The following is a 21,579-nucleotide window of genomic DNA, read 5'->3' as shown; positions in this document are numbered from 1 at the left end:
GCCTGCCTTCAACGCCACTGTACCCCAGACAAAATTAATTAAGCACTTGACAAATTTGATGCCTCTCTTAAATTAAAGCTTATGTTTAAAAAAAAATAACCTTTAGCTTCCTAAAAATGACATTACACTTGAGAAATGAAATTCAGGAAAACCCCCTTCTCCCTTGGGGGGCAGGAGAGTGACACGGCTCCTCAGCAGCTCCTCCAAGGCTCCCGAAATCCCACACACTCCAGGCTTCTGCCTCATTCTGCTCTGTCACTTGTCAGTTGAGGGCACATGGCTTATCTTATGTTTAAAATTGCCAGAAGAAAAAGCTCACAGCACTTTGTAAAATCCACTTCTTTTTTTAATCTAATAAAAATGTGTCAGAAACAGTTCACATGCTCTCTCTGGACCTGTTCCCACATTTAAATATAGCTTAATTATTTTTTCACTTTCTTTGTTAGTTGTTCTTGTAGCTTCCATATAAATTAGCACATTAAAAAAATACCAAACAAACCAGTCCTGGATGCGTGGGTGGCTCAGTCTTGGTTAAGCCACTGGCTCTTGGTTTCCACTCAGATCATGATCTCAGGGTCATGAGATGGAGATTGCGTCAGGCTCTGCACTGTGCATGGAGCCTGCTTAAGATTCTCTCTCTCTCTCTCTTCCTTCCCCCCTACCCCTTGGCTCTATCTCTCTCGAAAAATAAAAATAAAAAAATAAAATATAAAATAAAATAAAGTAAAATAAAAAATAGTCCCACCTGCTGCCTGCAGGGTCCACTCTAACAGGGGAACAATAGCCCTGCGTTGGTGGTGAGAGCTAATGGGTGATTCCTGGCCACACTGCTGCCCTTCCTGGTGGAAGATAAAAGTACTCATGGTAACCCCTTGAGATCTAGGGGTGAGACTTGAAAAAAAACATCAATTTACAGCCGAGACTTGTTTTATTCCCTTACTCCCTCAGGCAAAATGGAGTTTTTAGTTAGTATCTGTAGCTGTTCTTTACGGCTGCCTGAAGCCTTTTGTCAGAGCCCCAGGGCCCAAGCCGCAGGCAGCCAGCTCCTGCCTGGGGGGCAGGAGGACCCCCTGAGCCTGAGCAATGCGCAGCTGCCCCAGAGTCTCCCCCACCCTTTCTCTTCCCTGCTCTGTGGCTGTCCCGTCAGCCTGCCGTTCACTGACACATATGCTGGGCGGTGGGGATCTACTTTGAATTTTGATAAAATCATTCAGTTTCTGCGAAAGAAACACATTCTCTTCTTTCAGAATAAATCTTGGTGCTGGTGACTTATAGAGAGGCATGAAAACTTCAAGTAGCCCGTGGTGACACTGGCTGTTGTATGGGTAGAAGTGGCTGCAGACATGAAATGAAAATTAAATTCAAACTGGCCCAAGAGTAAGAGGACCTAAATAGTACAGAATCGAACGTGGATCTCACAGGTCAGGGAGACAGCCGGGTCTAGGACGCCATCCTATTGTACGGGTTCACAGGAGTGCTGAGCCCCTCAGCTCAGGTGTTGGCCTGGCCCCTTAGACCACCCCGGTTAGGTGGAACTTGCTCACTCCTACTGGGGCTTCATTTCACCTCTGGCTCAGCAGCAGCTATTTTTATTAAATATAAAGTTTTCTTTGTGGATAGGAAATTAATTTGGGGGAAAAAAGGAAATTAATTTGGCATAGTAATTTTGTTTGAATCTAAAAATAGCAAGTTTTTTCATTGTATACAATCCATCTAGGTTTTTAAAAAATTTTAGCCTTCTTTTTTTTTTGGAAAGAGAAGGGGGAAGAGCAAAGAGAGAGAATCTCAGGCAGGCTCCACACCCAGCACAGAGCTCCATCTCACCACCTGATCATGACCTGAGCCAAAATCAAGAGTCGGACACTTAACTGGCTGAGACACCCAGGAGCCCCTAAGACTATTTCTAAAAATATTTCATCCCTTATTTTATTTTCAGGTGTGAATTCAGAGGAAGTAACAGGAACAACAAACTTGGCACATTTATAAAGGAACCATTATTTTGGGCTGGTGAGTCTTTGCCTTGGATCTCTCCGTGACATATAAGGCAGACCTCTACTTACATGGTAAGAATTTTCCTAGCTTGCTTGCCTTGTCCAGATACATCCTAGTTACTGCTGATACTTCTCCCAGAAGTCATTCAGCTGCCTGAATTAGGGGCCCGAAATAGTTGTGAAAATGACAGATACAGCTCAAGAACAGCTCTGATTCTGGCTGTAGCCTGTCGCCATGGTTATACAGTATCAGTGTAAACACTATAGCTACACAAAACCAGGAGTGACAACTGATGAGGCAGTAGTGGATAGGTAGGATCTGATGGGCAGATAGTAGGTAAGTAGGTAGACAGACAGACAGACAGACACACACATATACATCTATCTGGGCAGAGTCTGGGCCTTCTGGGTGGAAGGTATGCCCTGTCTGGTCTTGCCTTCAGACATAGCTCCATGTGTGTGTGTCTGGTCCTGGATTTGGCAGGCACATCCAAATCCCTCTTACAGAATTCCCTATGGAAGGGTCTTTAAAACAATTCTCTCAGAAGCAATTACTTTTCATTTCTGTGCCTGTGAGGAAATGCTCCAAGTGACCATTGTAGGTGTTAGAGTTTCCAGAGATGGTTTTCATCTATTGTCACGTCTTTCAAATGTAAAATAAACACTTCAGGGGGTGCCTGGGTGGCCCAGTGGGGTAAGCATCTGCCTTAGGCTCAAGTCATGATCCCAGAATCCCAGATTGAGCCCCAAATCGGGCTCCCTGCTCAGCGGGAAGCCTGCTTCTCCCTCTTCCTCTGCCCTTGCCCCGCTTCATGCTCTCTGTCATAAATAAATAAATAAAAACATACATACATACATCTTTAAAAAAGAAACACTTTAGAAGAGGAAGCACTGGTCATTTTGTCCCCATCGCTTCCTTCAAGTTTCCTTGCTTCAAAGATGAACATTTCTGGAGTCTGTATGTCTGGCCTTGGGGGTGACAGCTTTGTTCTCAGGAAGAACGGTGGGTGGAAGAACTCCAGTGATGTTTCCACAGGTCGGGGATGATGCAGATGTTGTAAGGGCCTTGGAAGAATTTGGAACCCACGTGATGTGGTTGCATGTTGAGCATCCTCTTTAGTGAAGCAAGGGAAAGTGAGTGGTACTAGAATCCTGAGAGCTGTTGTTCAAAGGCTTTCCAAAGGCTGAAGGATGGATGGAGATAACATCCACCTTTTGGGGAGACTAAAACCCAAGAACCTCAGAGGATAATAGCTGCTATAATAAGGCAAAAGGCCTCTGAAAAGCAGAAGAGAAATCTGGATACTCATTTTGGTGTTCCCGCCCCCTCTCGCACATCCTGCTAATAGGCACCAGTCATGCCACATCTTCTGCTTCTGTGCAGACTTTATCTACCTCAAAGCAATGACTGTGGGCAGCCCCGGTGTGTCCTAGTTTCACCAAAAAAGTGTCCTGGGCTGCAAATGAAAACAGTTTCTCTTTAGTCTGTCCCAGGACTCCACTGGGTGAGCTGCATGATGCAAACTGCTGACTCTTCTCCTGTGCCTGGACGGTGCCACTCCGGTAGATGTGCGTGCCTTCCGCTTTCAAGGGGCTTAAATGTCACTCTTGTTATGAAACTACAAAACACCCTTTTTAATAATAATCCATGAAAGGGAAGTTCTTAGGGGAAATGACAAGTTGAAAGCTTTCCAAGTAGAATTACCCTTATTGTTTATGGATTTCTTAACCACATGTGTCTAATGTACAGGGAAATAATGGCTTAAAATTGCAGCAATAACTTTACCTTTGGGAGTAAACTGAACGCTGCCTTTGGGTCACATTTTGTCGGAATAACATTTTCTTCAAGATCCTGGCTCCCTTTACCACATTTCTTCAGCAGAAAATCTGACAAAAATTCCAGAGGTTTGTCCTAAAAAAATCCACCCCCCCAACACCAAAAGAAAAAAAAGAGATAATTTCTGATTAAAACATTCATCTGGAATACGGACCAATACAAGTGCAGCAGGAAAGAGAACATATTTTTGGTAGTGTCGTCTTCTTTCTATCTAATTAAGAGGCTAGAAAGCAAAGTATTATTCGATTAAAGTCTAAAAATGGGTTGTAGTTATTCCCGATTCTCTTATTGTCACAATCCAGTTAGGATGTCAAGGTCTTGCAGGAGGGTCTCAAGATCTTTGGAACCAAGTGGCCCAAGGTGGCCCAGGTCAGCACCAAGGCCACTCGGGGAACGGGGGTCCTGCTGTCTCTGGGGGGATGAGGGATGTAGCAGCAGGATGACCAGGCACAACAGACTAGGACACCTCCACATCCTGTTTCCTCTCAGGCTACCAGTGTGAGCACCCATGAAATTACATCATACAAGATGATTTTAAAATAATTCGTTTGGCAGTAAGTACACTGAAATTAGAGTAAACACGTTTAGTAATTCTTTAGTCTTTCAGGAGACAGGGCAAGATCTTCTAAGACCTCAGGGTCATCCCTGTGAACATCCCTAATCAATGTATCAGCAAAGCCCCCCTGCCACCCAGGGGGTGGGGGAGGCTGTACTTGGTGGGCTGCCAGTGGGTAGCTAGAAAGTGAGAAGCTGGGTCTTCAGAGAAGACAAATCGTGGCTAACGGCAGCTTCTCGGACTCCGCACTCTGCACGGCTGACTCTGGAGATGCCAGCTGCTGACCCAGACAGCCAACTTGAAACCAGGGCAGACCCACGTACAAAGGCAATGTTAAGTTTACCCACAGAGTAGAATTGCTATAGAAGAAGAGAAGGATTGAGAATCTTTCGTGGAGAACTAAAGACCTTGTATATATAGCATCATTATGTTAATACCACCACCCCCCCACCCCCCACCCCCGTCGTCCTGTCCTGCTCTCAATTTGCCCAGCCCACAGCTGCATAGCTCATGGTCCTAGAGCCTCGCCATTGTCTCGAGGCAGACAGGGGGCCTGTAAACTCTCCTATTTCCTGATGTGTGGACTGACTTTTCTGGGAGAGTAGCCAAGATTGGCTTCTGATAAAAATGCTTCTTCACACTTTCCCCATGCCTGCCCCCAAACTATTGATTTATTTATTCCTTTTCTTTCGCATTCTCTTTCTCTTCCCCTCTCAGCCAGCCTTCTTTGCCTTTCATCTTTTTCCATCTGATTTCATGCTTTCTTGGTTTTCCTATCATACTATTAATTGTTTAAACCGTTGAGTAATGTTTATGTGAAACATAAAGCCACTAACATGTTGTTTAAAGAAGTCACTTCCGACTGAAATTAATCACGAGACAGAAAACAATGCATGGTGTAATGAAGTTTTAAATAACCTAGAAGATGTTCCCACTTGTCTATTTCCTATATATAATACATCTTGGGCCCAGAATTTCTCAGTGACTGACCTGATGTAATTTCTCAGGGAAATTGTGCCTCCAAAGGAGTACCCCCCACACACATACACACACACAAATAAGAGCAAACTAAAAATGTATTTAGTGTTGGGTTTTTAAAGTTTATGTTCTTCAAAAAAACACTTACAGAATTATCTTTTGAAAGTTCCATCAATCCATCAGCCAGAGCTTGTGAAATTTCTTGGTTATCCAGAATGTTAGCCATATTCATGTTGTCAAAAGTAAATTGCCCTGTAAATATATAAAGCCATATGCCTCGTAATTAATTTATGTAGGAGATGTGATCAAGAAGAAAACAACTCAGTCCTCACAGGTGCTTTTTAGTAGATAAAAAATGTGAAGAATAAAAATTAAAATTCTATTATGCCATGGGAATTATCCACCATGATAAAATATAAATTGAGCAAGAGTAACTAAATGTAAAACATATGCAAAAGTACCTACCCTGGTAAGGCTGATATTAAATAGAATCTATAAATTGGACAATAAGGAGAGAAGATGTGAACATAAACCTTTTAAGTTTAAATTTTAGATTCTCAATCCCACCAAAACTTCCTCCTCCCTCCCCTGTATGTTTGTGCTCAAGTACATAAATACTTTAAGTCTACAGCAAATAATATACATCTGTAGTTACATAGACATGTTTTATAGTTTTTTAATATTTTGAACAATGTGCATTTATATGCAAATAATTTTATTCCATTTAAATTCTCATAGCTTACAAATAAATATCATCAAAAAAATACTTCTATCGGGCAGCCTGGGTGGCTAGGCAGTTTAGCGCTGCCTTCAGCCCAGGGCCTGATCCTGAAGGCCTGGGACCGAGTCCCACGTCGGGGTCCCTGCATGGAGCCTGCTTCTCCCTCTGCCTGTGTCTCTGCCTCTCTCTCTCCTCTCTGTGTTTCTCCTGAATAAATAAATAAAATATTTAAAAAAATAAAAATAGAAAAGGAAAAAAGAATTCCTTAAAAAAAAAATACTTCTATCTTGAAAAAGCTAATTTTTCCTGCTTTTCTCTTTGGTCCTTGGTATCTATGAAAAAACAAAAACAAAAACAAAAACAGGAGAAATAATGTCTCCCGATTTATATTCTTATGACCATTTTTAAATATTGGTTGAACATCTGCTAAATGTGGTCAAGTGGATAGTATATCAAACCATGAAGACAACTCCCTGTTTTGGAGGCATTTATGTAAAGCAATGCAGAACATAAATTGACATAAAATATATCCATGCATACTTGTGTGCTATAGCTCTTGTGTAGACAGAAATTGTGGCAATAGGACCTTAATAATAAGTAGGGCAGGGAGGGAAGAAGGAAGCGAGGCATAACTATTAATGACTTGATTTTGAGGGCATTTTAGTCAGATGGGAAGAGTTAAGGATAAATTGAATAGGTAATAAAAATGGGGGGTCCTTTGCGCAGATGATAAATAAACAAAACAAAAAAAAACTTCATTATAATGAATGGACTGATTTAGGGGAAGATCTGGTTGACACAGAATATGGTTTCCAAGACTCTAGTGTGATAAATAAGTCATGAGTAGGGAGTGCAAATGGGATGATAAATTCAGTGATGTCCAACAGGCTCAACAGAGGACCATAGAGCCCATCACCAAATCGAGTATTTTATATGGAAAATACACAAAACAACATTGTAGAACAATTTAAGTAATGGGCGCTGTGTCTAAGAATACCTGAACTTTTAGAGCAAATTGTGGTGGGAAAAGGGGCAGAGCCCTCTGGGTTAGCAAACCCTCAGAGTTTGGTCCAGGTTAACAACTGACTGGCATGGCATTAAGACGGTCCTATTTAAAATGAACTAGCTTCCCCATTTTGAAGATGAATATTTTTGCTCTCAGTGGATATTCACTACATTTGAAAGGAGATATGAAAAACAAAGGAAATAAAGTTTTACTACACAGGTATAAAAGACTTTTGCTTCCTAACCTTGTATTATCCACTCTAGATCCGGAACCACCTTCGTGATGAACCTGCAACAGAAGCAGCACGAGCTCTTACCTATTATCCTGGCACTGATATTCTTCTGCAACTCCTTGAAGAGAGGACTCAACTGCTTCCTTACTGATTTCAAGGTGTCTTCCAGAAAGTCTGTGACACGGGACCACGTGTACAGCTTTGATTCGCTGAAGTAGATGGAACATGGAGCCCTTTCCGGTCGTCCCAGCCAATCACTGAGAACTGACATTATTTTCTCCTTTTATTATTGTGGGCTGGAGCTCAGATGAAAGAATTCTTCATGTTTATGGTACAACAAAAACTTATTTGTATTTATAGTAGGCATGTTATCCTTTCTCATTAGAAGACTAAGATAAACACCCATTGTCTGCTTTCCAAGGTAAAATTCGAAGCTCAGGAAGGACACAGTGAATAATTTCAAATGCCTATCTCTTCTTTGATAGGTAGGGTCGACATATTATATTTGAAAAAAAAATTAAGTAGCTTCTGGATTTGTATATCAGGAAGCAGAGTAGGCAAGAAGGTGATGCTTTTACTTTACATCCCAAAATGAACATACAAGACAACCCCACTCTGCCCAGTTTCCCCACCATGTTCTCCAAAGTCATCTTGGGCTAGCTGGCCCTGTGGCTTTCTTACTTCACATCCAGCTGCTCTCTCTCTCTCTGAACATCTCTACATGACTGTAGTGGGTGCTTAAGGAAGCTCTCTCGTTGGAACATCAATTACTAAATGATGCTGTGGCATGTTAAATCTGATTTTCTGTCCTCACTGGATAGACAGTCTCATTTGATTCACCTTCCCCCATTTTTGTTGATAAACATGTACAACTCTTTCTAATGTATTTTTCCTGAAGAAAACTATGAAGAAGAGAGGGAAAAGGAAGATGAACAGAAGGAAGAGAAGACAGAGGGGTAAAGGAAGAAGGCTGCTCCATCCAGAACAGTGTTTGCACTGAGCTCCACCCCGCAAGGCTGCCATCCTCTCTGCACGAGGCCCATTGAGCTATCACTTAGTAATGTGACTATGTAACTACAATAAACAAGTGGCTTCTGCTATCAGGTCAATGCTCTTTTCGTAGATACATGGACTCTTTTCCCTTACAGGTTTCCAATCATGCCGGTTCCCCCAGGCTTGAAACTCCCTTGACATTTGGGATTAGAGACATCATGCTTTATATGGTTTCAATGTGGCCCCAAACCCCGTGTAATAGGAGGCCAGGGAGTTTTAAAGGGAGAATTGTCCCTGCCACTTTAGCAGAGCAATGTGGATCTCTTTGTTGGTCAGCCAATGTTACATCTGCATTTAATATTTGCAGCTTCAATTTCTAAATGAAACTTTGCTGTCAGCTCTATATTTTATCTTTGTGTTTCCTCTCAGATAATGCAATTGAATTGGAACCTGAGCAAGCCCCTTCACCATCTCTTTATAGTTGTGATTCTCATTTCCAAATGAAACCATATTGATCATATCTCCCTAAGAAAAATTATTCTTTGTACTTATTATTCCTCTAGACCAGCAACTATACATCTTTAACTATTAAAAATGATGTTTTCAACAGAGTTTGTGTACATCATGGTTTGAAGCAAATATTTACAATAAATAATCCCTTTCTAAGCAAATGAAATGACAGTGGGCAGTAGGAAATGACACAGTTTGGGTAGTGACAGCATTCCTTTAGAGAAGGAATGGAAGGCAGTAAGTGACATGGGCCAGAAGGCTTATTATTATTAGCTGTGCTTTGTCTTTTGGTGACCTAGGAACAGGCGGATGTCACTGGGCACCGTGCTCAGTCCCCATATACACTTACTGTGTTGGTAAGAGCCTGTTGCAATTCCCGTTGGGGCAGTAAAGAACGTGCCAGTTAGCTGAGACAGCTGGGAAAGAACTTGTATTCCTGCCTCTGCAGAGTCAAAAATACTTTCATTAGCTTACTCGTAGGTTTTGCCTTGGAACAGTTAAGTATTACTTAGGAGTGCTAAGCTGGCTAGGAATGGCTGCTAGGATTTCTCATCTTCAATTCAAATCCCTCATGAAACACTTTATAGCTTGCCCCTCAATGCCTAAGTCCAAACAATTGATGAGGACTGAACTGCTGGAGAGACAGGGCATGAAGGTGGACCTGGTGCTTATTTTTCAAGGTGGAATACTCAGGCCAAAGGACTGAAGAGTTTACATATCTTTTCTTTTCTTCTTAAGGATTTTATTTATTTATTCATGAGAGACACAAAGAGAGAGGCAGAGACATAGGCAGAGGGAGAAGCAAGCTCCATGCAGGGGACTGTTGCGGCACTCCATCCCAGGACCCTGGGATCACGCCCTAAGCCAAAGGCAGACACTCAACCACTGAGCTATCCAGGCATCCCTACTTATATTTTCTAAAATAGTCTGACTCAAAGGAGAAATCTTATTATAAGAGGAGAGATTTAAAACGGTTGAAACTGTTAAACATGAGGTCAAAATTTAGTGTGGCATTAATTTCATCCCTTCTTCAGGGACACAGCATAAAGATTGAATTCAGGATATAGAATGAATTACTTTGAGTGAAACTAAGATATTGGGTTATGTATTTTAATTCTTTGTGGCCTAAGAATAAACAATTACTCCAAATTGTGTGGAACAAGGTGGCAGTAGATGAAAGAAAGGTGGGGATGTCTCTCATTTACCAGGGTCTAATCTTTTAACTGGCAAATGGATCAATGAATTGAATGATGTCCGTAGGTATACCTACATATATGTAGTCGATTGATTTCAACAAAGATGCAAATGGAATGCCCTGAGAAAAGGACAGTCTTTATAAGGAATGGTGTTGGAAAAGTTAGATATCCATACATAAGAAATCCCACAAAACTGCAACTCATACTTCTAATGCTATATAAGACAAGCATATAAATCAATGCATTAGAAATCTAAAAGTCAAAAAAAAAAAAGAAAGAAATCTAAAAGTCAAATTATAATTTAGAAATTATTTATTTCTAAGGGATGCCTGGGTGGCTCAGAGGTTGAGTGTCTGCCTTCAGCTCAGGGTGCAATCCTAGGGTCTGGGATCAAGTCCTACATCGGGCTCCCTGCATGGAGTCTGCTTCTCCCTCTGCCTATGTTTCTACCTCTCTTTCTCTGTTCCTCATGAATAAATAAATAAAATATTTAAAAAGAAAAGGAATTATTTATTTCTCAAATAAAGAAATCTTGTGAACTTTAGTTAGGTAGAGAGTTTTCAGATATGACACTGAAAACATAATCCATAGAAGAAAAAAATAGATATATTTGACTTCACAAAAATTAAGAACTTCATCTCTTCAAAACAGACTATTTAGAGGAAACATAAGTCACAGAGTGGGAGAAAATATTTGTAAGTTATTTTTCTAGAATATATAAAGTTTTCAATAAGAAAATAAATGGCCTAATTTTTAAAATGAGCAAAAGACTTGAACAGACATTGCACCAAGGAAGACCAATGAATGGCAAATAAGCACATGAAAAGATGTTCAGCATCATCAGTCATTAGGAAAATGCAAATTAAAGCCACAATGAGATATTACTGCATATCCACTCAAAGGGCTAAAATTAAGAAGACTATGTACCCAGTGTGGGGGTACTATGCAACTAGAGTTCTCATACATTGCTAGTGGAAATGTAAAATTGTACAACCACTTTGGAAAATAGTTTAGCCATTGTTTAAAAAGTTAACACCTGTCATCTGACCCAACCATTTTACTCCTAGGTATTTATCCAAGAGAAGTAAGAGCATATGTTCACACATATGTTCATAGGAAATTTATGCATAAGACCCAGGAACTGGAAATAACTCAAATATCTATCAACAGGTGACTGAATAAACAAATTGTGGTATATACATAGAATGTAATAATTCCCAGCAATAAAAAAAAACCCAATGAGCCATTGATACAGGCATCAAACAGATGAATCTAAAATAATTCTTCTGAGTGAAAGAAGCTTGACAAAGAATGCACAGTGTATGATTCCATTTATAGAAAATTCCATAAAATACAAGCTAATACATTGTGAAAGAAAGTAGATCAGTGTTTGATTCAGGATGTGGGTGGGGAGAAGCAGGAGGGAAAAACTACAGTGGCATGAGGAAAATTTGGGAGGTAGTGAATATGTTCATTATCTTGATTATTTTATGGTTTCACAGGATATGTAGACCTATGTCAAAACTTATCCAAGTGTGGGCAGCCCAGGTGGCTCAGTGGTTTGGTGCCACCTTCAGCCCAGGGCATGATCCTGGAGACCTGGGATGGAGTCCCGTATCGGGCTCTCTGCATGGAGCCTGCTTCTCTCTCTGCCTCTCTCTTTCTCTCTTTCTATGTGTGTCTCATGAATAAACGAATAAAAATCTAAAAAAAAAAAAAAAACTTATCCAAGTGCATGCTTTAAACATCTATAGTTTATTGTATGTCATTTATATCTTTGTAAAGCTGCTTGAAAAAAATTTTTAAGACTTTATTTATTTTATTACTTATTTTAGAGAGTGAGCAGGTGGAGGGAGGGGCAGAGAGAGAGAGAGAGAGAGAGAGGGAGAGACCATCTCAAGCAGACTCCCTGCTGAGTATGTAGCCTGGCAGTGTGGAATCAATCTCACAACCTTGGGATCATGACCTGAGCCAAAACCAAGAATTGGGTGCTTAACCGTATGAGCCACCCTGGCAGCCCTTTAAAATTTTCAAATAATGTCCCCAAAAAACAAATTTTAGGTTTTTGGCTTATGAAGTAACTGGGTGAATGATATCTTAATTGAGGAATCCTAGGGAAGGGGTTGGTTTGGTGCTAGGGAGGCAAATAAGAGTTTTAGATGCATTAACTCTGAGATGCCTCCTAGATGCACGAACCCAACATTCTTAAGTAGATGTCAGGTAGGAGCTAGCTATGAGTCTCAGCTCAGAGATCTCAGAGCCAGAAGCATACATTTGGGAGTCTTGAATTCATAGATCAGATTCAGAGCGGGACTGGATGAGGTTGTCTATGCGAAGAGTGTGGCTGTGGAAAGGTTGAAGAATTTTCAGAGAAGGAGGAGCCAGCAAAGGAGATGGACAAGAGCCCACTGGCCTAAGAGGCAATTCTGGGAGACGGTGGTGTTAGGGAAATCCAGAGAAGAAGATGAGCTTCCAGGAGCAGTGTCTATCTGCATGAAATGCTGCTGAGGTCAGAGCAAGGTGAGCATGGAAGAAGGACCATTGGATTTGGGCATGTGGAAGTGCTTAGAGTCTCCCACAGGCAACTATAGTAGAGAGAAAGAGACCATTTGGAAGAGCTTGAGGAGTGAGTGAGGGGTGAGGAAGGTAAAGTTGTCAGCATAAACCAGTGGTTCCCAAAGCATGCCTTGGAGCAGCAGCACCTGGGAACTTATTAGAAATGCAAATTCTCAGGCCCCATGCCACAACTACTAAGAAATGCTAGGATGAGACCCAGCCGTGTGTACTTTAATAAACTTTCTAGGTGATTAAAATACATATTAACATTTGAGAATCATTAGTTTAGTCAGCATATAGGTGTATATAGGTAAGTATATAGAAATGAGGGAAAGTTCATGGTCTCTTTCTCTTTTTTTAAGCACAGGAGCTGCTACTACAGGTAGCATCCTGATGTGATAGGGATGACTCAGTAAAGAAGGAGGAATTGAGGCTGTTGGAGAGCATTGTGAGAATGTGGCGGTGAGGAGGTGAAAGGAAGTGGTATACAGAGTTCAAGTCAGTGCTTGATCTCTGATTTGAATGGAGCTGTTTCTTCCATTGTGACAGAAGGGAAGACAGAGAATGAAGGTTAAGAGGTGGAGTAGGTGGTGGATTTGGTGGTGGGAGGGAAATGTGGGAGTTTTCTCAGGGCAGTAAAAGGTGAGGTCAACAGCTGAGAGAGGTTCGTGAAAGATCGACAAGGAGAAGGGATGATACACAGTCATCTCAAAGAGTGGGGAAAGGAATTTACCAACAGAAGGTGGTAGGACCGCTTCTCAGTGCTGCAATCCCATTGATATTTTTGCCATCAAAGTCAAGGTAGATTACTAAGAATAGCTGTAGTACTGTTTTCAACAGGCTTTAACTGCTTTAGGGCAGGCAGGCATAGATTATACAGATGATGGCATTTAAGGAGCACAGAAATTTAGCCCGAGAAAAACAAAGAAGTTCAGATTCTTTGCAAGAGAGTAATGACAATGATGAACCTTTAAATCCAAATTTCACAAGGATGGAACCGAGGATGAAGGCACGGTAATAGGGTGAAAAAGTGGGAGCGTGTGCGTTGGTAGTCTTAAGGCAAAGAGCTGATAGAGTAGAAATGTTTGGAACATGGATGTTTGGATTATTTAGTACCTAATTTGGAAGTGGTACTCAGAGAGAAAAATGCTGGAGATCAAGCATTCAGAGGCTACACAGTTACTGGGGGTGACAAGCTCCAGAGTGATGTGTGAGGTGGCACAAAAGAGACTTTTGGACTGAGAAGCCAAGGTCTTTTCACTGAATCAGGGTCTTGATGGCTCGTCTAGGTGGAAATTACGCTTGACGAGGAGTTCAGGAATGATTTGGGGGCCATGATGGTGGTGAGAGATTTACCGTTGGGTTACCATTAAGTTTCACTGGAGACAATTTTTTGTCACCAAATTTATTGTTCTTTCCTCCTTTTGCCCTTATTCTCAATGTCTTTCAAGGTCACCTTTCAATGCCTTACTTTCTCAAATCCTCTTTTACTCCAGTTTAAAAATTTGCTTTGCAGGGCACCTGGCTGGCTCAGTTGGTGAAGCATGCAACTCTTAATCTTCGAGTTGTAAGTTGGATCCCTGTGTTGGGTGTAAAGATTACTTAAAATCTTTTTTAAAAATGCTCTTATTATAAAAGTAATACTAGTTCATTACAGAAAATAGGGACAGATAAGAGATTTTTAATAAAAGGAAAGAAAAGTCACGTACCTATCTAACTATTGTTAACACCTTGGTATACATCCTTCCAAACCCTTTTCTATACACTGCTACCCTTCCTCTCTCACACACACACACAGGTTTTATTTTATTTTATTTATTTTTTTATTTATGATAGTCACACAGAGAGAGAGGCAGAGAGAGAAGCAGGCTCCATGCACCGGGAGCCCGACATGGGACTCGATCCCAGGTCTCCAAGATCGCGCCCGGGGCCAAAGGCAGGCGCCAAACTGCTGCGCCACCCAGGGTTCCCACACACAGGTTTTAAACAAGGAATCACACCATCCGTATTCTGATTTCAAAAGCAGAAAATCTGCAAAACCCATCTGGAGATAAATGCTGTTAATAATTTTGTTATACTTCCTCCTAGATTTTTCTAGGTATAGTTTAGTTAAGATTACACAATTATCATAACCATGTAAAAAAATCACAGTATTTTGTAATTCGTTTTCTTTTAAACCCCTTTCCATCCTTTTGTTTTTCCCTTTACCCCGGTTGAAACCTGTCAGGAGCATGCTTGGCATGTATGAATAGTTCAGTGAAATCTGAGGATTAGAAGGAACTTTAAAAGTCAGAGTTCCCTAAGGAATGGGTAATAAGAAACTGTTTGAGAAAATTTAATTATATACTCCCTCTGCCTTGCTCTGCTTGGCATTAAAAAAAAAAAAAAAAAAAAAGGCCCATGAGTGTAGAGCTTTTATTTAATAGCTGTCTAAAAAGTGAATTTGTCCTAATGTTTCTAAAGTTTCTCTTCATGTTAAAATCAACTTTGAATTATAATGACTGGTATGAGACAGATGGGCACCTAAAATTCTATCAGCAACCTCCAGGATCAGCAATCAGTCTCATTTTTAGCAAGCACTTCATCTGGTTTTAATATTCAAATATTATTTAAACATTTCTATTATTTATTTTTATTGTAAGTATTTTTATAAATACAGTTATTGTAACTATTTACATTATTTTGATATTCACAAGACCTGTCAGGTAAAGTACTATTATCCTTATGAGGAAACAGAGGTTTACAAACTTGCCCAAGGCCACATGGCTAAAGTGGTGTGAGTGGGATTCAAGTCCAAGGTCCTTGGTCACAAGTTCATGCTCACTCCTTCCAGGTTCAGAACATAGCAGGGAGACTTTTCTCAGACCAACTGATTATGGTTTCAGCATTTCCCCCTCTATAGAGGAGGCTGATTTTACTGTATTTTCCAGAAGAGATACCGGTAGTATTCTTGGCTGGCTCTTGCCACTAGTGACTTCATTCTGCAGGGACAGGTTACTCTGACCATTAACCTCAGCTCTTTGCCCCCTAAATACCTGAGTATGTGAGGTGTGAGAGAGAAAGAAGGAGTAAAATGTGACTGAATCATTTGAATTGAAACATTCACAACATATTACTAAGGAAGGCCATGACCACTGCCATTTATTTATTTATTTATTTATTTACCACTGCCTTTTAAAACTGACCTGATGCTCCAAGTGGTACAAAGAGGTCCACATGACCCCCTTCTTCTTCAGGGGCCACATAGCTTCCTAACTTCTCCCAGAAGTCTCTCACTTCAGGCCTCAGTAAATTTTTAATACCAATTTTATAACCTGAGGAAGAACTCAAAATGTCATATTAGTTTATAACATTATCATGAACAGAAACTCTTAGCACTCTGTGAAAATGCAATCACAATTCAAAAAGCCAGTGACTGCTGGTAAGACTCAGATCTGGAGGGAGCCTCTGCTTCAGTGGTGCACCATATCGGGGCCACAGGAGGACTCCGACGTGACCATAATCTCCTTCACATTTTGGGCTTATTGGACACGGCGCATTTAGATTTAGGACATTGTCTCTCTGCCATCACTGTGCAGCAAGGTGCATTGCCAGGCTAACAGCAGGGTTTAGGGTAAATGGCCAGTCAAGTCCTGGGATTTTTGCAACCAAGGTCCAAAGTAAGGTGTCAATCAAAAAATAAGTCATTCAGAATAGAAGGCTCTCAGAGATGGTAAACATCCCTGACACTCTCACTTGCTGGGAATTCTGGATGATGATTCAATGAATCTGCATGTGTCTCGACCCATTTCTTTTTTTTTTTTTTTTTTTTTTTTTTTTTTTTTTTTTTTCTCTCTCGACCCATTTCTAAAGGAGTCCTTAAGATTCTGAATTCTTAAATCCTGGTAAGGGAATGAAAACAAAGTCAGGGAAGAATCCCAACATTTCACTTCTTTCCATCAAGAAATCTAGATACAGGGATCCCTGGGTGGCACAGCGGTTTGGCGCCTGCCTTTGGCCCAGGGCGCGATCCTGGAGACCCAGGATCGAATCCCACATTGGGCTCCCGGTGCATGGAGGCTGCTTCTCCCTCTGCCTGTGTCTCTGCCTCTCTCTCTCTCTCTCTGTGACTATCATAAATAAAATAAAAATTAAAAAAAAAAAGAAATCTAGATACAGAAGGAAGGACCTCTTCAATTGAATGGAGTAAGAGATCTCATTTTGTTCTTAATTTTAAGGCAAAAGCTCTTGGGGAAACACCACAATTATATAGAGAGAAACTTTAGTTTTCAGATATTTTGTTATGTTAGTATTGGTTTTAAAAAAGAAAACAAGGTGGGGGCACCTGGGTGGCTCAGTCAGTTAAGCATCCAACTCTTGATTTCTGTTCAGGTCATAATCTCAGGGTCATGATTCTCTCTCTCTCTTTCTCTCTCTTTTTTCTCTCCCTCTCCCACATTCTCCCCCTCCCCCTCTGCCTCTGCCCCTCCTATCTCTTTCTCTCCTTCCTCCCTCTCAAATAAGTAAATAAATAAGAAAACATGGAAAAGGCAGAGTTTGAAAATCCTTCTCATCTGCACAACATAAAGTCTGAGATGCTAGAAAACTTTAATAGGTCCTTTTACTCTGTAAGAGGTAAACCTACTAAACCACAGTATAAATTTCAATTGATACCTCTCCATCATTTAGAGAAAAGCTACCATGTAATTACTCATAAATGTAAACCCTAAGTAGTAGCTGTGCTGTACTTCCAGGGGGGGATATAAAATTAGATGTGGAACACAACTTATTCCATACATAGGTCAACTAAACAAGGAAAGACAAAAATAAGGTAAAGATAAACCAGAAGTAGTTTATTTTTGTTAATAAAATTTATCAAACCTATTCCAAGCATGCCAAGTTCTAGCTGTTAGCAAGCCCAACTATAGAGCCCAACAGTTAAAACCAGAAATAGAAAAACAAAACTAAACAAACAAAAAAACCCAGAAATAGACAAGACTGATTAATTCACGTTTCAAATAAAACCCATCATACCTATTTCTTACTGCACCTCCTTGAGGCATTGAAAAGACATTTTTGCAATGATTGGAACATTCCAATCAAACCAGAAAAGCCCTGATAGCAATGAAATGCCTAGAAGACCACACCCCACGTGTCTCCTTCCCTGACTGTGATTGTAGGCTGAACACATACTGGCCCCCTCTCATGATCACGTGCTCCCTGCCTGCTCCCTTGCATGTACCCCCTAACCTGTTTCCTTCCTTCCTTCCTTCCTTCCTTCCTTCCTTCCTTCCTTCCTTCCTTCCTTCCTTCCTTCCTTCCTTCCTTCCTTTCTCTTTCTTTCTTTCTTTCTTTCTTTCTTTCTTTCTTTCTTTCTTTCTTTCTTTCTTTCTTTCTTTCTTTCTTTCTTTCTTTCTTTCTTTCTTTCTTTCTTTCTTTCTTCATGAGAAACACAGAGAGAGAAAGAGAGAGAGAGAGGCAGAGACACAGGCAGAGGGTGAAGCAGGCTCCATGCAGGGAGCCCGATGCGGGACTCAATCCCGAAACTCCAGGATCACGCCCTGAGCTGAAGGCAGATGCTTAACCGCTGAGCCACCTAGGCATCTCTGAACCTGTTTCTATAAAAGTCCAGTGTCCATCTCACAGGTGGAGAGGTCAGTTGTTAAGGCATAAGCCTGTCACCTCCCCTGGTTACTGGCACCCAAAATAAATTTCTTCCTTTCTTTTTTCCAAACCCTATCTCTTGAGTGATTGGCTTCTCTTGCCACTGAATTTATCCAAGTTTATTCAGCCACAGTGTTGACAAACCCAGCCAGGAGCTCTGCTATCCATTTTACAGCCCTCTTGAAATTCCCCCAGATGGAGCAGTTGGTCTCCGCAGAGCACCAGGGCTTCCCTGCTCATTTCCTGAGTTAGCAGCTGGGATAGATCACTGGGTAACATAGCCATAGAGGCAGTAGTTTGATGGGTGATTCAGGTACCCACTTTGCCATTTTATGAGTTCCCTGCCAGCTGGACCCTTGACCATCTCATTCTCTTTCTTCCCTCATCTCACAAAGATGGAAGATTTCACACTAGTAAATCTTAAAACCATTCTATTTTAGGTTTAACAAGGAAAGATGTAAGTTATAGTATAAGGAAGAAACTGAAACTTTAATTCTAAAACAGTCATCATCTCCTTCTCTCAGAGAAGGATAACCATTGACATTTTAAAAAGATGATCCATACAAGTTAATGATATCAGTCAATCCTTTCCTTTGTGGTATAAGCCATTTGGAAGTACAATGACTGCTGTTCATGCATACCAATTTATAGATCTTGGGTTTTGCTGCTATTATAATTGCTACACTTTCACCAAACTTAAAAACTTTTGTGAAGAACATAATTAGAGTAAAAGACAGCGTAGAGAATGAGAGAAAAAATTTGCAAATCGTGTATCTGATAAAAGATTAATATCTAGACTATATAAAGAATGTCTATACCTCAATAAAGAATGTCAAATAAACCCATCAGAAAATGGGCAAAGGACTTCATTAGATATATGTAAAGAAGATACACAAATAGCTGATAAGCATATGAAAAAATGCTCAATATCACTAATTAGTAGACAAATGCAAATCAAAGCCATAATGAATATCACCTTAAACCCATTAAGGTAGTTACTATCAACTAAAAACAAACAAAAACACAGAAAATAACAAGTTTTGACAAGGATGTGAAGAAATTGGAGCCCCTGTGCACCATTGGTGGGAGCACAAAATGGTGCTGCCACTATGGAAAATATTGTGGACATTCCTCAAAAAATTAAAAATAAATTACCATGTGATTCTGCAACCCCACTTGTGGATATATATCCAAAGGAATTTAAAGTAGAATCTCAAAGGGATATCCACACTCATGTTCGTAACAGTGCTATTCAAAATAGCCAAGAAGTGGAAGCAACCTAAATGTCCATCAGCAAATGAAATGTGGTCTATAGAAATGATGGAATATTATTCAGCTTTAAAAAGTAAAGGAAATCCTGTCATAAGCTACAACATGGATTAAACTTAAGGACATTATGTTAAATAAAATAAGCCAGTCACAAAGTTAAATACTGCATTATTTCACTTATATGAGGTATGTAAAGTAGTCAGTTTCACAGGAAAAGAAAGTAAATGGTAGTTCCTAGGGGCTGGAATAAGAGGGAAGAGGGAAGTTCTTATTTAATGGTGTGATGATTGATTTTACATGTCAACTTGACTGGGTTAAGGGTGCCCAGATATTTTGTCAAATATAATTTTGGGTGTGTCTGTGAGAGTGTTTGGGAATTAATGTTTGAATAGGCAGACTGAGTAAAGCAGATTGTTCTTCCCAGTGTGGGTGGGCCTCCTCCAATCAGTTGAAGGTCTGAACAGAACAAAAAGACTGATCCTCCCTTGAATAAGAGGGAACACCTCCTGTATGACTGCTTTGAACTAGGTTATCAACTCTATTAGCAAACTGAAATTTAAATAGTGCTCTGAAGTTCATACACGTGGACAAATGTGGCATTGGTGTAAAGTTGGTTGTTGTTTCCAATCTCGAAGCTTACCTTGGAGTAAATTGATTTCTCTGCTGTCTCCATCACTAAATATCCCCATACTTTGTACCTTCTGCCCATCCAGAGCTTTTTCTATGAGATAAAGCAGGCTGTCCAAGGTTAAGCTGCTATGTTCATACACCACAGAAATGATACCTGTCCTAATGCTGGCCACCACTATCTAGAAAATGAAACCAAAGCTGATTATTTTAGAATATTTATTAATAAAATTAATGCAATGGTATGTAATTTGCTGTGATTTTTAAACACTTTTTTCCAGAAATCATTGAAAGAGGAAAATAAGATGTCTCATTCATTGCTTTCTTTTATTTATTTTTTTTTTAATTTATTTTTTTATTGGTGTTCAATTTACTAACATACAGAATAACACCCAGTGCCCGTCACCCATTCACTCCCACCCCCCGCCCTCCTCCCCTTCTACCACCCCTAGTTCGTTTCCCAGAGTTAGCAGTCTTTATGTTCTGTCTCCCTTTCTGATATTTCCCACACATTTCTTCTCCCTTCCCTTATTTTCCCTTTCACTATTATTTATATTCCCCAAATGAATGAGAACATATAATGTTTGTCCTTCTCTGACTGACTTACTTCACTCAGCATAATACCCTCCAGTTCCATCCACGTTGAAGCAAATGGTGGGTATTTGTCATTTCTAATAGCTGAGTAATATTCCATTGTATACATAAACCACATCTTCTTTATCCATTCATCTTTCGTTGGACACCGAGGCTCCTTCCACAGTTTGGCTATCGTGGCCATTGCTGCTAGAAACATCGGGGTGCAGGTGTCCCGGCGTTTCATTGCATTTGTATCTTTGGGGTAAATCCCCAACAGTGCAATTGCTGGGTCGTAGGGCAGGTATATTTTTAACTGTTTGAGGAACCTCCACACAGTTTTCCAGAGTGGCTGCACCAGTTCACATTCCCACCAACAGTGTAAGAGGGTTCCCTTTTCTCCGCATCCTCTCCAACATTTGTTGTTTCCTGCCTTGTTAATTTTCCCCATTCTCACTGGTGTGAGGTGGTATCTCATTGTAGTTTTCATTTGTATTTCCCTGATGGCAAGTGATGCAGAGCATTTTCTCATATGCATGTTGGCCATGTCTATGTCTTCCTCTGTGAGATTTCTGTTCATGTCTTTTGCCCATTTCATGATTGGATTGTTTGTTTCTTTGGTGTTGAGTTTAATAAGTTCTTTATAGATCTTGGAAACTAGCCCTTTATCTGATATGTCATTTGCATTGCTTTCTTTTAAATGATTTTATTTCTTTTCTAATTATAAGAAGAGAAAATTAAGTACCCTTGTAACTCCAGCACTCAGAGATAAATACGATTAACAAGTTAGATTATTTTCTTCCAGCCTTTTTATCTTCGTATATACCCACGAAGAGACGTATATGCAACTTTTAAAAAACAAATTGAGATCATATGATTTTGCAATGGACT

The 21,579-nt window shown here is 40.3% G+C and overlaps 1 protein-coding gene and 1 long non-coding RNA gene across 40 annotated transcripts in view; one reads left to right on the top strand and one right to left on the bottom strand.

Annotated features, from left to right (window-relative positions):
* ECT2L (epithelial cell transforming 2 like) overlaps window positions 1–21,579 on the bottom strand; it is a 79,920-nt gene that overhangs the window by 21,101 nt on the left and 37,240 nt on the right. For 29 of the 39 annotated variants that reach the window (XR_012030787.1, XR_012030818.1, XR_012030782.1 and 26 more), the window contains exons 8-13: window positions 20,129–20,297; window positions 15,762–15,890; window positions 9,174–9,266; window positions 7,334–7,585; window positions 5,511–5,614; window positions 3,778–3,903 (exon numbers count right to left, since the gene is read on the bottom strand). Coding sequence is in view for 25 of the 39 variants with exons in the window: in XM_072825341.1 (XP_072681442.1) it covers window positions 3,778–3,903; window positions 5,511–5,614; window positions 7,334–7,585; window positions 9,174–9,266; window positions 15,762–15,890; window positions 20,129–20,297 (873 nt within the window). In the remaining 14 variants the exon portion in view is untranslated. Of the gene's footprint in view, window positions 1–2,846; window positions 3,057–3,777; window positions 3,904–5,510; window positions 5,615–7,333; window positions 7,586–9,173; window positions 9,267–15,761; window positions 15,891–20,128; window positions 20,298–21,579 lie in introns of those variants that run through there. The other 10 variants (XM_072825260.1, XM_072825399.1, XM_072825435.1 and 7 more) reach the window with 5 other exon arrangements.
* On the top strand, window positions 1,781–8,421 carry LOC140633249 (uncharacterized). The gene is made up of 3 exons (XR_012030888.1): window positions 1,781–2,063; window positions 7,353–7,742; window positions 8,220–8,421. It is a non-coding gene; the product is annotated as an uncharacterized lncRNA (long non-coding RNA).

The sequence above is a fragment of the Canis lupus genome, chromosome 1 (assembly GCF_048164855.1).
Source record: "Canis lupus baileyi chromosome 1, mCanLup2.hap1, whole genome shotgun sequence".
Lineage (NCBI taxonomy): Eukaryota > Metazoa > Chordata > Mammalia > Carnivora > Canidae > Canis > Canis lupus.
Note: the sequence above shows the minus strand (reverse complement) of the source record. Positions and strands in the feature narration are given on the sequence as shown.